The following is a 16,626-nucleotide window of genomic DNA, read 5'->3' as shown; positions in this document are numbered from 1 at the left end:
TTTTAATTCAACGGCTGAATATTTGATCTTATAAATTCAACTATGAAATCATTACAATAATGGGTCATAAACATCAAATTAAATAACCACAACAAGGTTAAGTAAAATTGATGTGGCTTGTGACCCAATCGCTGTCTTGTTGCACGTGGTATTATTCATTTCCACTTTGTATAAGTCTTATGATTTTGTTTTAAAAAAATACTTTGTTAGAAAGAGGAGGCCGTGAAACTTATAAACCATTTAAACTTCTCGTTTGCAACCAATATAGAATACCTACCTACATCATCAATCCTCCAAACGAGGGATTTTGAATGAACACATGTGCTCGTTCGGACGAATAACACCAAATGATGTGATTTGCGATTCAATCAGTATCCCATTGCTAGATATTGTGCATTTTGGTTTCATATGAGTCTCATGAATTTTGTCCTGGAAAAGTGCATCGTTAGGGAGATAAAATTATGAGGTTTATAAACTATTCAAACTCCTCATCTACAATCAATATTAGATATTAGATGTTTGTCTACATCATTAGCCCCTCAGACGAGGGAGTTTGGGACGAACACATGGCCTCATTAGCACAGACAGTGGTGATGATGTGGTTTGCGATTAATCGATGCTCCGTTACACGAAATTGTTCGTTCCAACTTCGTATGAAATTCACTGCTTTATTTTGAAAAGGCATTTCGCTAGGAAGATGAGACCTTGAGATTTATAAGTTGCTCAAACTCTTTATTTGCGGTCGATATCCAACACTTGCCTACATAAAAAACATTAAAAAAAATTTAACAGTTAAATTTTTTTAGAACTTATCTCAATACTTTCAACTATAAAAACACCTATAAATCATGATTGAGCAAAAATGCTTTTACATTAGATTATCAAATATCATTAAAATTTAAAACTTTCTATAGTTGGATCAAAGTGTTTCTTTAATTATAGAGTAGAGTTTGAAGCAACAGGCAAAAGGAGGGGCAAGTTAGTCAATTACTATTCCAAGGACAAATACGTAATTCGCTCATCAGTTATTCCCATTTGTATGTTCCCTAAACTTCTATAAATACCATTAATAAGTATTCGCCTCAAACCCATTTTCATATTCCCCCAGCTCTACTCTTCCGCGGCTCTCACCCTTTCTCCCTCCACACATACATACATATATATATATATATATATATATATTAGAGAGAGAGAGAGAATGGGAGGCCAAAAGTTCGCCGTTCTTCTCTGTGCCGAGGATTCAGACTACGTGAAGAAAATCTACGGCGGTTACTACGGAGTTTTTGTGCGAATGCTGAAAGAAGAAGGAGAAAGATGGGACGTATTCAAGGTGGCGAGAGGCGAGTTTCCGGATGACGATGAGATCGCAGAGTACGACGGATTCGTGATCACCGGAAGCTGCAATGACGCGCACGGAAATGACCTTTGGATCTGTAGACTCCTGATTCTGCTGAAGAAATTGGATTCCATGAAGAAGAAAGTTCTCGGCATTTGCTTCGGCCATCAGGTATGCTTTTTTCATCGTTTTCTCACTCTCTTTTGTTCAGTACGGTTCGTGATTTTTGTTTGCTTGTTTTGCTCGTGCCAGTTTTCCATTTCGTTGTGCTGCTTGTCCAGACAGCTGTCCTTTATTTTTTGGTTTTATGCCTGCTAAGTTTGGTTTGGTAGTTGTGGTTTTTCACTCTCAAGCGTGACACCTTTTTTTTGCATGTATAAATATATATATATATATATATATATATATATATATATATTTTGTGTATTAAAGTGTTAGATATATATTCAAATTTCTTCAAGTTGATGGATTATATCGCTTAAAAATATTATAGAATTAGGGATGACCTTCTCCGTCGGTGAACGCATTAATCAATTTAATCACACTAGGCATATTATCTGAACGCTGTGCCTTGACGCCTATAAAGAAAGGTGTGAAATATTGTATAACATTATTTTTTAGTTTAAACATAGTTGAGAATTAAAAATATAAGATTTTATATTTTGAGAGTTTATATAATTTTAGGAAAAAGATTCATTTTGAAAAGTTCAGATGTATTTAAGTATGTCCTGAAGAGGATATATATAATTGATACATTTGGAAGTAATAATATTTAGGTTTTAAGACATGGCTCGATTAATATTTTCTAAAAAAAGAACAACGTATTTAATGCATTTAGACAAATAAGATTTAACTATTACATAATATAATGGGGTGCGATATAATATATGGGGCCACCGTACATAGCAGTCCAATGACAACTACCAATTAAGAAAGCCGTCTCTGTAGCTTACTTCGTTTTAAGGGAATTTATTGTTTTAGCCGAATAAATTGTTTGTGTAAGTCTAAGTATAAAAAACCTCCGCTGGCACAGTTTACGGCCATCTATGTCAATAAAATAATTATTTGACAATGTAAATGTGGATCTAGCATTTTAAAAATGATTCAAAATGGCCAATTCAATTCCATTCACGGCTAGGCTTGGTCAATTGAATGTTTAGGATGGTTCTTTAAAAAGTTGTACAAACTTTCTCCAAAGATGACGAAGACTTCATATCATTTTTGGTTATATCATCATTATTTGTATGGAAATAGCTGCCTAATACAAGAAAATGAAAACGTTTGACATATAAAGGAAACTTTGTTTTGGTGGTCTCTAGTACGATTTTATTTATATTTCTTCATTAAGCTATTTTAAGAAATTATTTGACGTGTATTATTCTCCAAATCAAGGGTAAAGTAGTAAATCTTTTTAAAAAATATAGAACCATAGAAAGTGGTGTTAATACAAAAATAAAATTGAAAAGATTGGAAAATATTCTGTCTAAATCTTTTTTATAGTCATAATGCAAACAATATAACTTTACCAAATATAAAAAGAAATGAGTATTAATAGATGATGTTTGGAGATGCTAAAAGATTGCAATATGCACTTGTTGCTAAAATATAGTATATCATTGGTTATAAAAGTTTAGGAATTAAACTCCTCTCAAAAACTAAGTTTAGGAATCAAACTAATTACCACAGTCATATACTCATACCATTTCACTTCATCAAGTTAATAAGGACTTAACTAAACATTATGCTTATAATGGATTCTTCTGTTACGAGGAAAACCCCTACAAAAGTGGCCAATGCTTATAAACGCACTACTTCTAAAACCAACACAACATCATCCAACAGTTCTTGGTGAGAAAAACTTGTACACTTTCTGACATTATAATCAGTACTATGATCAACTTACTTACTATTAATTAGTAATGTGTGAAACTATGCTGTGTTTCGTGGTCCTGAATTGAAGCCTTACAGCTGGTTTGATTGGGGCCGTCTGCCCTTGTTTTACAATAGTTTGGCGCTAAATAGAGCCTCCTATTGTGGGGCTAAAAAGCAATTAATGCTGGCTATAACAATTATCACGTGATTGAGACTTTTGCTTCGCCATTTTTGTTTCTCTGTATTCTATGTATCCAATTCCAAATTCTTTGGTTGATTTATTTTATTTATGCCGATTTAGAGTGACATCAAATCTCTAATGGATTGCATCGTTGATTTTTTCAATCAAAAAAGAAGTTGTTATCTGTTGTGTCATCTTATCTTTCCATCTAATTTTCGTAGAGATATTACAATTTATTGTTGATAGTTGGACATGTGTAAATACGAACACCACAACTTAAAATGCAACCAATTGATCTAGTAGATTTTTGTTTTCACTTTCTAAGGTTCTTGGTGTTCGTGGAATCCCACCAACAATATACATCTGTACCCCTTTATCTGCTCGTCCTTTTGGTATATGCACTCTAGGATATTTTTCTGTTAATTCCAATTTGTTTTCAGACAAGTCAAATCAGGAGAAACATTAATTTACTCTCATATTGCGAAATAAATCCATCTTTTTTTGGGGGAATACAAGATTCCAAGCCCTTTTGGTAAAACTTAGAGAGTGGAACTCAGGTAAAAACGAATACCACAAACGGTAAAAAAACAGTTTGCAAGAATAGAAATCGTGTGGAGCAGAACAACTTGTCCTGTATGCTAAGCCCATTACTTTCCACGTCTGATCCAGCACCGTTTCTGTGTCCCTCCATCTTTGGTAGATACATAAGACCACTAACTTATGTTTCCCATCGTGGTTTTGTTCTAATGGGACAAATGCTGTTGATAGTGCTGATATTTCAAGAAATATTGTTCTTATATGATACCGACAAAAGAGAGCAATCAAAAATGAATGAAATTATTAGTTGATAACAAGATTTATGTATATTATGAAGTAACAAAGACAATATTATGTTGCGCTGCTGTAGAAACTAGATCATCATATTTTGATACCTGTCTGTTTTAATAGTATATTCTTTATTATGGCCAAACTACAACCTTAGAATCCAAATAGAGTCAATTGTGCCGTCCATTCAGTGGCTTTTCATATATCCAAAGATGCTCTGAAATTTCTTCTGAATGACATTTCTGAAGGAGAAACGAACAGCGTCCAATTATCTGCCACTTTTGTTGACGTCGAAATGCTCCAGATTGTTTATGTCAATAACAGTAGTAAAAGACAGACAGCTTGCTCATGAACATGTGATTTGACTGCAACAGACACGCATTAATCCCAATAAACAAATACTATTTAGTATATGCAACATTGTCTGTTATAAGAGTCAATTCTTTTTCCATACTCAATGTTACATAGAAAAATAGGAAATGACGCCGTTACACCTGGGTGTCAATTATGGTTGTCATGGTGGGATGATGAGGATGTCCAATTCAATCACACACGCAAGTCAAATCCATCCTGACACGTTTCCGTTGGTTTGCATGATTCTCTTGTCAGCACCAGAGTTTGCTTTGTTCCTTTGGCCCATATTACACGGAAGGAAACACGTCCAAGAATAGAATCAGTTACTAAAGCATTATCATGTTTGATAGCTATTGATGTTTTCCTTCCACAAAGTAATTGATCATGCCCCCTCTCCTTTCCTAGTCATCATGGGACATGAAAACGTTGCTGAGAATAATAAGCAGTATCCTAGCATATTCATTAATTATATGACCTATGTTTTTGTATGTGAAAGGGTTTTTTGGTGTTAACTAGATACTGGGACGAGCTCTAGGAGGAAAGGTCGGCCGAGCCAGTGCAGGATGGGATATTGGGATCACAAAAGTTCACTTGACTCCCTCACAGATTTTCACCACCCTGAAAATGCCTACTTCCCTCTCTGTCATCGAGTGCCATCGAGATGAGGTTTCACTTTCATTTCATCAGTAGCTCATTCTAATCCGTATCATGTGAAAACATAAAGTATCCTGACCACACTTTTGTTCTTACTTCATAGTTATGGGAACTTCCACCTAAAGCAGAGGTTTTAGCATGGTCAGACAAGACCGGGATAGAGATGTTTAGGTGCTCTGAACATATTATGGGCATCCAAGGTCACCCTGAGTACACAAAGGACATCCTGTTACACCTGATTGACCGTCTTTTCAACCGTGATCTCATCGAGGTACAACAAAGATTCTAGTACTATTATTCGGATTCAAAATCATCTCCCCTCTTGATATAACAATATCCTCGCTAGTTCTTGATCCTATGACGCATATCTTTGCTCATACAGGAGTCTCTTGCTGAAGAAGCCAAGACTAAGTTGGGGGCAAGCGAGCCGGATAGAGAAGTATGGAAGAAACTATGCACCAGCTTTCTGAAGGGAAGATTGTGATTAGAACTTGGGGGACTAGAGAAATGTAAATATAAGTAATGTTGGGTAAGTTTGGCAAAGAAAATCGTGTGATTTGGGAACTAAACTCCAACAAGACCCCATTTGATGTCATCGGATGGGGTCTTTATTATAAGTATTGACATTTGAACATTGTGAGTTGAGTTATTTAATTTCATTTTCCAAGTCTCCATCTCATTTGTCTAGATTTATACTCTGTAGTTTATGGTAGTTGACCAAGTATGTGATGCTAGAAACCGCTGGAGAACTCAAGGGCCAGTTTTAAATATTGAGCAGGCACTTTCATGGCGTGCTAACATTCTATGAAGAATCAGAAGGCACACACACGTCTGGCAACTACGTACGCCCCGCGTGTTGTCAACGTTCAAATATTTGCTGCCATCATCCCGCTCGTATTATATATAATTATAGCGGGAGGGGCACACAAATGTCTGGCCCCAGCTAATGCGATATATGTACCTAAAAATAATATTTTTATAAGACTATTAAAAGTTCTTTTCTACATGATACTAAGGGGAAATGTCGGATGAATACTACCCTACAACAATATAGAAGACCATTTCTTATTGCGACGTAGGAGCCAAGGGGCCAAGGATTAAAAAAAGACAGAACATGGATTCAAGATTCAAGAAAGGGGCAGAAAGAACAACAATCGAGCTAAGCCGTAATTTCTCTATCAAAGCAAATGCCATACAAAATTGTTGCAAAAATTAATTTAGAAATTTGGGTTTACCGAGTTTTGACCAATAACTTATGCGAGTGTTAATTTGATAAAACAGGGGTTAGATAAATTTATATAAATGTAAATAATTTTGGTTTATCAAAATTAATGCTTAAAGTAAATTGCTTATATGCCAATATTATATGCCAAAGGGAAAGGTAGTGTAGATCACCATCACAATACTGGAGAAACAGCATTAAAGGAGAGGTGTAAAGTCGCTTCACATATTAAAAGTTGGTAGACTATATCCCTCATTACATAGCTAAAGGGCCTTGAGCTTGAGAACCTTCATTGTAGGTTCAAGACCGATGCATGTGCAGTTGTGCACCTTTGTAGGTTTAAGACCTAGGTTCTCACACTCTCGCACACAGCCGCCTGGGCAGCAGCTCAGCTGGATTGGCTCGTAATTTGGTGCAGCTATACATCTTCCTGAAAAAATTTAATTATGTTTGATTCTTTCATTGTTGGCTAGTTGAACTGATGCATACGTCTAAATGGATAAAACTGGTTATTCGATCACTGCAAACCTAGTGTATTGCTAGAGAGGAATGATGAGTAAAGAGTCATCACCAAAATAATACATGCTAATACTCTTCCAATCTGGACATATCCCTTCACTGCAATTCCCCGTATTCCTTATACTAATCCCCATTTTTCATTAAGCCAAAACGTTAGAAAGCATTCAAACATTCCAACAAGCTATTAACATTTCCGTTATAAAAAGTGGTTACACTATCCCTTTATTCGTAAAATCTTAGAATCTGTTGTGCTACTAGACTGAGATAATAACTCACTGTATTTGAAGCACAAACATAGACGATGGCCTTTGCAGGACGATATTATGCTAAAAGCAACTGCAGCCTTACCTCCACCAACACGAATTAAGAATTACTGTATAACCTGTCACTCCCCATTCTGTCTCTTCTCCCAAAGTTGTTTAATCTTTCGTGCCACCTTGGAGATACACTCTAATGCATAACTATGTTGGAGAGTTACTTTGATCGTACTCCCAGATTTATTTATTGGGATGGCTCTCGAGTAAATTGTATTGTCATTCCACGTGAGTATTTTTCATCTCAATAGGAAACACAAAAACGTAGAAGCCCTGAAGCACCACCACCTCAATCTGCACCTCGTGCATACAAGCAGAGAATGTGGATGATAAACCAGAAATCCATCCCGCCCCAACCCAACCTAGAGGCTTAATTTACTGTAGACAGAAGCTACCAGCACTCCTGTTAAATGGCCGGCCAGCCAGGCCGTAATTCGCTGCTATCGATCAAAGAGCAAGAAAAGCTGAGGGCCTTGAGTAAACAATGGCCCATTTTACATCGTTTTATGTCACTGAAGTATAACATCCATTGCAAGGGACATCTAGCATCCAGTTCTTTAGTGTAATTGCAGTCCATTTCGCTTTGTTTCTGGCTTAGCACAAGTAAAAAAGTTTTCAACAATTGACTCTTGTGATAAAGTAAACAAAATAAAAGGACATGATAAACCACCCCAACCTCAATCGTTACATAGATTTTCAATTTTTCATTAGAACCAAACACGAAATACCTAAATATAATGAGATTCAAAGGAAAAATATTGGCTCTATAACATATTTCTATAAAATGAGATTCAAAGAAAAAATATTGGCTCCAAAACATATTTCCATATGATATGGAACGTGTTTACTGCAAGACTTAACACCAAAAACGCATTCTTCTTTGCTCCATCCCTACTATATAGCTTAAGACTGCAAGTGCATACGTAATGATCCAAGATAGCATATACCATAGCCGTAGGAGATTTTCCAGTTCATATTCTCCAGAATACTTCCTCACTGCTACAATACCTTTGTTGACAGAAAGAGCACATTTGGTACTGCACTTGATCCTCTACCCAAATACAAACTATACACATTTGCGTTAACGCGTATTGCATAACTTCATGTTATCTTGGACAAAGAAATGTTTTCATCAAGCGAATTCCATTGTTTGCTTCTGCCATACTTTAGTACCCCACAGTGGACCAATGTAATGGGCCTTTAATAACAATTCCAAAGTTCTGTTATTAAGAATCAAGAATAACCAAAATTTAGCTAAGAGTTTTGTAGGAGGAGGGAGGGGCACAGGGAAAATTCCCATATTAACCTAATAATATCAAAAGGCAAAATGGAGATGCACTGAAATTTACGCCAGACAATATAATGTTCTCCTAAGATGTCTGCTTCTTAAAAGTATCATTTATTCCAATAAAGTCTGTAGAACACCACATTCAACGGTAACAATAATATCCACTGATGTGAACCCTTAATAACATCTCCTTGAGGATTCAAACACAAATGATGAATTGGATGTAACCAAGCCGGAAATCACACTCAGGAACTCATCATAGAACCTGAGTTTCTCCTGCATTCAGCCAACATATCCATATAGAACTGGCACTTGCTGATGTCATTTCCATAGCTGTTCAGGCACTGCAAAAAATTCAACATTCAATAATCAACATAAGAACTTCATTCGAAGTACAAAAGCAACTGACAATGCCATTGTTTAGAAAGCCAATAATAACATGAGGGTTCAGCAGAACAAGACATCACAAATAAGCAAACTATTTTTTTTTAGTGGTCACCTCCTTTTTACGAGGACTAGTAATTCATTTCCAGATTTAGACAGATACTATCCACCACATAAAATGCTAGCGTGATTCAAAACTAATATAATACACCTAAAGGGATGTGATGAGCAGTTCTCATCTGGAAAGAGATAGATTCACTTACATCCTGGAATGCCTTGGAATGAACATTACAAGCATCAGATCCGCCCATGCTGGGTGCATTAGGTGCTGGAGTTGCTGCAGCTTCAGAGACGACTGTTTCATGTTGAATTGTCCGAGGACCCATAACAGCATCAACAGCCCTATGTGCAACAGCACTTCCAGTACCAAATGCCATTCCTACAGAAATTGAAGACAACAAAAGAATAAGATAAACAAGAAACAAAAAGATGTGTCTGAACTGTCTTACTCTCCACATCAATCGAGCATCCAGATCATGTATCCACATACCTTGGGCTATTGTTGCACCAATGCCTCCAAGCATGGATCCACCAGAGCTGCTCTGAACCGGAGCTGGTGGAGGAGCATGATTCACTGCATAAACAATAGCAAACAACATGCATAGGGTTGAGATTGAACAACAACAGTATCCATGCTCAACTGAAGAGAGTGGGGAAGAAACGAATAGGTACCTGGTTGAGGAGGTGGGTTACGGGATGCAGCAGGACGTGGAGCTGGTCGGGCAGATCTTCCTGGCAATCAAGCAAGAATTTAGACATGATTCTTCAAAATAGCCAATCAGACTCACATTGCAAGCCTCACTATAAGATAGCAGATCATGCAGATCATGCCAAGTAAGCATTATACAACCACCATAGCCATATCAGCACAGAAATACCCCAGAACTCCATTATTAGTATGCAACGAATTAGTTCCTGTAAAAAGGAACTGGCTCTAAACCTAACAGCTGGACATGATAATACAGCACAGTCTTAAAAGAAAACTTAAGTGTCCACCCTACAAGAAGGGATTGCAAAATAATACTGCAACTTGACAGGTGAGATCCACAGTTATCACCAAATCCTGATTAGAACACACTAACAAGTAATAACCAGAAATAACGGTAAATGACACTACAACATCTAAGAAATACCTACAACCGAATAAGAAATGCATTAACTACAAATTGAGAAGGACGAAAAGAATTAAACATAACTCAAAATGGTTAATTAAGTCCTATAGTCTATACAATTGAAGCCATATCCCCTAATCGTCTGCCTAATTAATCTCCAACATACTTGAATAACCAATATCATTAATGTATAACAGTGAGACTTCTTTCACAATATGCAAAACACGTACACCGCGAAGCCAATAGCAAAGGGGCTCTTAAAAGAAATAGAAATCAAGCAAACATCTAACATTTCAAAACCCTGCACCAACCACTACCACAATCGAGCAATCACTCCGCAGACCCCAGACTTTACAATAACAGCTCAAACCCATCAAAGTACCAGGTTACGACATGTCCAATGCCCAAAAAAATCACACCCTAATCGTGTACCTAAAACCGATAAAATCCAACGGAATATAAAATACACCGAGACCTCAAAGACTGATACAGATCGGCAAAACAACAGACGCAAAATTGTTAGAACGGCGAAAGGAAGCGAAAAACTCACCCCCTGAGCTACGGCGAGGCATGGCTTCCGATTTGATATGTTGAAGAGAGACGATGATAAAAACCTAGGCAAGAGATATGACCTGACCCCAAAACCCTCGGATCTCTATATATAACCCCGTAACTGGAAATAATATTATAAAATCGGTGGTGATTCCCTGCTGCGAGTTTTGGTGAAACAATGACGTGTCAGGATGTAAATGGTTGTTATTGTCTTTGGACCAATCAACTGTGAGGCCCACAGACTTGTGATAGAGAAGCACAGGGGAGTCATGCTATTCACATTTTATCTCTAAAAATTGTCCACCATGTTCTAGATTTTTCTTGGAGGAGAAGCCACCACCACCCTACGCCCTATTGCCAGGTCAAATTTATGTGATTGGACAAAACTGCCCTTCCTCTGTGTGGTCCTGAAACATGTCTTCTTTGAGATAAAAAAGTATGGTACGTACCTCAAGTTGTAATTGTTAATAGGTGAAGGCTTAATGTGAGGTTTTTATGGTGATAAAATAAATAATTATTTTGTTATAGATATTTCACAATTAGCACTGCATTCCTCAAATGACCATTTTTATGTTGTATCATAGAATCACATCAAATGATTGGGAACTGTAGAGTGGATATCAAAACAATCCTATCAACTATTACATGCCGATTTGGAGTACGAAACTCCTTAAAATTATACAACCCAATATTGCAGTATAATAAAATAACAGAATGAATAAACTGAGGAATCAACAGAGACAAACTCTTGTTAAAATAGTCGGCTCAGAAAACACCAGGTCCAAGAATGAGAGGGACACGGCCACTGTAAGTTCCGTTCCCAAACGGCACCAAGCCCACGGCAACACCACACGGAGACACGACCTCAACGAACCGGATCACTCAGATCACTATCTCACCCGGTCGCAAAAGACACCTCAAGGCTCACGATTCTCACAAAGAAGAGTTAAGAGGATTCGGGTATTTCTCGATTTCAGTTCACCGAAAAGAGAGGAGAGAGCTCCTATTTATACGATTGAGAAAATAGGTGAGAAAGGAAAGCCATTGAAGCTTTCCTTAAACCATTATCTTGGTTTAGGAAAGCTTCCATGGAAGCCGGTGACAAGAAGGAAAGAGTATCGCGGTGAGTATCAGAGAGAAAGGGGAAGAAGAGAGGCAGACGGCGCAAGGTACATACTGAGGGTTAGGGCAACAAGTAGAGTATAAGTACCGGTAGTGGGTCGGGTCACGGGTCGTCTGTGGGCTGCCGGGTGGGCTTGGGGTTTGGGCTTTTAAGTGGCCTACCGATTTTAAGGTCATGGGCCATAGCAACAACATACTCCACCTTGGACCAGACCTTAAAGGTACTGGGTCCTGGAGATTTTGGTTTGGACCTGGTTACTCATCATAGCCTTAGGGGGATCTACCCCTGTGTACCTGCAAGAAAAATATTGACGTTAGTCAGGAACTAAATTTAGAATCTTTAAACAATTTATGAACTTCTCAGCCGGAAGGCTTTTTGTGCCCATGTCAGCAGGATTCTCCTCAGATCTTACCTTCTCCAATTTGATGATTTCCTTGCTGACGATATCACGTATAAAATGGAATCTAACGTCAATGTGCTTAGTCCTATCATGAAAAACTGGATTTTTGCAAAGTTGAATGGAAGATTGACTGTCGGAAAAAACAGTAAGCCGATTTTTTAGAAAACCAATTTCTTTTACAAGGCCCTCGAGCCAAATAGCTTCTTTGAAAGCTTCGGTAGTAGCAATGTATTCGGCTTCAGTTGTAGAAAGTGCAACAATGTGTTGTAGTTGGGATTTCCAACTAATGCATGATCCACACAAAGTGAAAATGTATGAGGTTGTGGATTTTCTACTATCCTTTTCATTTGCATAATTTGAATCCACATAACCAATGAGATTAACAGAAACAGAAAATTTAGAGAAATTTATACCTATGTTATCGGTACCTCGTAGGTATCTTAGGAGCCATTTTAAAGCCTCCCAATGAGGAGGTCCTGGATTGGACATGTACCTGCTCAAACAGCTTATAGCATATGCAATATCGGGTCTGGTACATACCATGAGAAACATTATAGACCCAATCACATTAGAGTAAGGAATTTTACTCATTTTGTCTTTTTCGGAAGAAGTTTTAGGACATTGATCTTTGGATAATTGAAAATGGGCAGCTAAGGGAACCGATGTAGGTTTTGAATTTTCCATAGAGAATCTTTTCAAAACAGAATGAATGTAGGATTTTTGATTCAAAAGGATGGAAAAACGTTTTCTGTTTCTGTGAATATCCATGCCAAGGATTTTCTTTGCATCACCAAGATTTTTCATTTCAAAGTTGTTGGAAAGGTCATTTTGCAAAGATTCGATGAGATTTAAACTAGGACTAGTAATGAGCATGTCATCAACATATAACACAAGAAAGACATGTACTTCATCCAAAAACTTAAAATAAAGGCAATGGTCATAATCACTCCTCTTAAAGTTTAAAGAGAGCATGAACATATCAAACTTCTTGTTCCATTGTCTAGGTGATTGTTTCAAACCGTATAGGGATTTCTTTAGCAAGCAAACATGGTCAGGTTTGTTTTTCTCAATAAAACCAACAGGTTGTCGCATGTATATGCATTCATCAAGGTCACCATGTAAGAAAGCAGTTTTAACATCCATTTGTTTCAACTCCCAATCAAAGTGAGCAACAAGAGCAAGCATAATGCGAACGGTAGTATATTTCACAACGGGCGAAAATATTTCATTGTAATCTATCCCTTATTTTTGAGTGAATCCTTTAGCTACTAATCTAGCTTTAAATTTCAAAGGGTTTTCTTGTTTGATTTTAAAGATCCATTTGCAATCAACTAGGGAGCAATTTTTAGGTCTTGGAACTAGATCCCAAGTGTGGTTGTCTTTTAGAGACTTCATCTCTTCATTCATGGCACTAAGCCATTCTTTTGACCTAAGGGCTTCGTCTACGTTTGCGGGTTCTATGTTTTCTATGTTCAAAGCCACTTGGAAATCATTTAATCTAGTTGGGATCTTTCGTTCTCGTCTACTCCTGTCTCGAGCTAGTTGATAGTTCTCTAAGGGATCAACTTCTAATTCTAAGTTTTGTTCATCATCATTGGTCTCAACTACATTTTCTCCCCCTTCTTGGTTATCCTCCACCTTATTAAAGGTCAAGTTTTTCGGTTCTACTTCAGTTTTCAAGAGGCAGGGCATCTCATATTCATTAAAAGTTACATCTCTACTAATGATGACCTTATAACCTGGTTGGCTTCTAACCCATAACCTATACCCTTTTACCCCATCAGGATAACCAATAAAAACACATTTCAGGGAGCGGGGTTCAAGTTTATCAGTAGTTTGATGAACAAAAGCAGAGCAGCCAAAAGTGCGCAATAAAGAGATATCAGGTTTTTTACCACTCCAAACAGTCTCAGGAGACTTTCCAAGCAAAGGCACAGATGGAGATAGATTTATCAAATATGCAGCAGTTAACACGGCTTCACCCCAAAAAGATTTTTGTAAACCTGAACTAATCAGCAGGCATCTTACTTTTTCAAGTAAAGTTCGATTCATACGCTCAGCAACACCATTTTGCTGGGGGGTGTAGGGGTTTGTTTTGTGCCTCTTAATACCAAACTTATCACAAAGATTATCAAAATGCTTATTGCAAAACTCAAGACCGTTATCAGTGCGTAAAGATTTAAGCCTTTTTCCAGTTTGATTTTCAACGAGGGTTTTCCATTTTTCAAACTTTTCAAAAACCTCAGATTTGTGTTTAAGCAAGAAAACAAACACCTTTCTAGAAAAGTTATCAACAATAGACAAAAAATATCGATTCCCACCATGGGTAGGTTCTTTGGAAGGACCCCATACATCAGCATGAACATAGTCAAGAATGCAAGATGACATAGAAGGGTTCGGGGAAGGTGTAGCAGGAAAATGTACACGATGTTGTTTTCCCATAACACAATCATCACAAAATGGCAGTTTATCAATGTTATCACTCAAAATGCCTTCTTTGTTTAAAAACTCAAGTCCTTTTTGGCTGATATGCCCAAAGCGTTTATGCCAAAGAACGGTTTTGTCATGCATGTTCACAGAAGCAGCCAAGGAATCATATGTCACAGAGCATAAATATAGATTTCGTCTTTTTTCAGCTTTAAAAACGACAAGGGAGCCTTTCATGATTTTCATAATGCCCTTTCCCCATCTACCCTCTAGCCCATCATCTTCTAAAGCAGCACAAGAAATAAGATTATGACTAAGTTCAGGAACATATCTAACATGCTTGAGAGTCATTCTATAACCATTATCAAAAGTCAAGGAAATGTCACCAATACCTTTAATATCACATCGTTTTTCGTTTGCCATAGACACAGAGCCAAAATCACCAATTTTGAGATTTGAGAAAATGCTTTCAAAAAGACTAATATGGAAAGTACAACCAGAGTCAACAAGCCTTTCATGCATACTCAAAGGAAGCACGGAGTTCACATCAGAAACCACAAAGACTTCTCCAGATTCATTAGTAACATTATTCACTTGTTCTTTTTCTTCTCCATGGTTATCCCTATTATCACGTCTAGGTTTTCTGCAGTCCTTGATATAGTGACCTCTTATACCACAATTATAGCATCTTCTCTCTCTAATTTTGTCATCCTTATGTGAATAATCTCTATTTCTGGATTTACTCCTGTTTTTATTCCGACTCTTACTCCTATTGTTGTACATGTTACTAGAGTTCCTAAATTTGGACCTACTTCTAACAGAGTTCACTTCATGATGATTATTGCTAGGTCTATTTGTTTTAAGATCAATTTCTTTGCTTTTTAAGCCATTAACAACAATATCAAGACCCACACTATCTCTACCGTATTTAATCGCAGCTTTCACATCAGAATATGTATCAGGTATAGCATTCAAGAGCACAATAGGAGAATACTCATCAATATTCTTATCACCAGTCAGTTTTATATCTTGCACTAATTTAGTGAAATCATCAAGGTTTTCATCAATGGTTCTGGATAAATCAAGTTTGTATTTGAAAAACTTTTCAAGCAAGAATAGCTTACTAGGCAATGAAACATCAGTGTAAAGATCCTCTAGTTTTTCCCATAAATCTCTTGCTGTGTCTTGTTTACCAACTTTTCTTAAAACATTATCAGACAGGTTTAGAATTATAGAAGAATATGCAAATTCGTCATTTTCTAAAACCTTTTCTTCAGAAATGGAATCAGAGTACCGACCATCAATGGCCTTGAAAACCTTTTGTTGAATTAAAATGCCCTTCATTTTCTGTTGCCAAATTGAAAAATCACCTTTTCCATCGAAAGGTTGCAAATTGTATCCGGCCATTTTAAAAAACTTTTCAAAAAATCGAATTTAAGAAAAGAAGGAAGGATTTTCAAAAAGAAAACAAGTTTCAGTGGGTTATGAAAATTCACAGCAGAGAATCCCAACGGTTATGAAATCACAGCAGGAAGTCCCAACAGTTATGAAATCACAGATGAGCACTCAGAGATTACGACGCAGACACACAGTTCAGATTATAACCTCAAAGTATCAAGAATCAACAGTGAGTCAAGCACAGAGCCTTAAAAGATATGGTAAGTCCAAAATTTCACCGAGTATAGTGTTCACCGAGAACAAGCATGCAGCAGTATCATAAACCGAGATATCCACAATCTTAAGAGATTAATCACAAAGTAGAAATAACAGATATTTCAGAAATCCCACAAGACAGTGTATAATATTCAGAATATAGCAGCAGTTAATATCACGAATAGAAAATAGAAGCTGAGGCCTCTCCAGCCTAACACCCAGTCCAGATACCCGACGACCTCAAGGGTCCGGCCAGGAGGGTAATCAGGGGGAACAAGCACCTCAGTTAATGGTTCGAGAAATAATATAACAGAAATAAAATGCGGAAGTAAGAGGAGGGGTTTCAGCAA

General features: G+C 37.1%; 2 protein-coding genes across 2 annotated transcripts; one reads left to right on the top strand and one right to left on the bottom strand.

Annotated features, from left to right (window-relative positions):
* Positions 1–1,084: 1,084 nt before the first annotated feature.
* LOC105169292 (gamma-glutamyl peptidase 5) lies at positions 1,085–5,889 on the top strand. The gene is made up of 4 exons (XM_011089664.3): positions 1,085–1,507; positions 5,085–5,234; positions 5,326–5,493; positions 5,605–5,889. Exons 1-4 carry the CDS (start codon positions 1,199–1,201, stop codon positions 5,704–5,706), a joined length of 729 nt encoding a protein of 242 aa, XP_011087966.1. The 5' UTR covers positions 1,085–1,198; the 3' UTR covers positions 5,707–5,889.
* Positions 5,890–8,660: 2,771 nt separating this feature from the next.
* On the bottom strand, positions 8,661–10,829 carry LOC105169291 (uncharacterized). Its single transcript, XM_011089663.3, has 5 exons — positions 10,672–10,829; positions 9,682–9,741; positions 9,500–9,583; positions 9,213–9,388; positions 8,661–8,909 (listed from the first exon to the last, which is right to left on the bottom strand). The coding sequence occupies exons 1-5, from the start codon at positions 10,691–10,693 to the stop codon at positions 8,811–8,813; spliced, it is 441 nt and encodes a 146-aa protein (XP_011087965.1). The 5' UTR covers positions 10,694–10,829; the 3' UTR covers positions 8,661–8,810.
* Positions 10,830–16,626: the final 5,797 nt, after the last annotated feature.

The sequence above is a fragment of the Sesamum indicum genome, linkage group LG8 (assembly GCF_026168435.1).
Source record: "Sesamum indicum cultivar Baizhima isolate 11 linkage group LG8, ASM2616843v1, whole genome shotgun sequence".
Lineage (NCBI taxonomy): Eukaryota > Viridiplantae > Streptophyta > Magnoliopsida > Lamiales > Pedaliaceae > Sesamum > Sesamum indicum.
Note: the sequence above shows the minus strand (reverse complement) of the source record. Positions and strands in the feature narration are given on the sequence as shown.

Coding starts and splice junctions, on each gene's coding strand:
- LOC105169292 (XM_011089664.3), top strand. CDS start 1,199: ATGGGAGGCCAAAAGTTCGCCGTTCTTCTCTGTGCCGAGGATTCAGAC. Junction 5,235..5,325: donor TCGAGTGCCATCGAGATGAG/GTTTCACTTTCA, acceptor CTTACTTCATAG/TTATGGGAACTTCCACCTAA. Junction 5,494..5,604: donor TCAACCGTGATCTCATCGAG/GTACAACAAAGA, acceptor TTGCTCATACAG/GAGTCTCTTGCTGAAGAAGC.
- LOC105169291 (XM_011089663.3), bottom strand. CDS start 10,693: ATGCCTCGCCGTAGCTCAGGGG. Junction 9,742..10,671: donor GCCTCGCCGTAGCTCAGGGG/GTGAGTTTTTCG, acceptor CTTGATTGCCAG/GAAGATCTGCCCGACCAGCT. Junction 9,584..9,681: donor TAACCCACCTCCTCAACCAG/GTACCTATTCGT, acceptor TTGTTTATGCAG/TGAATCATGCTCCTCCACCA.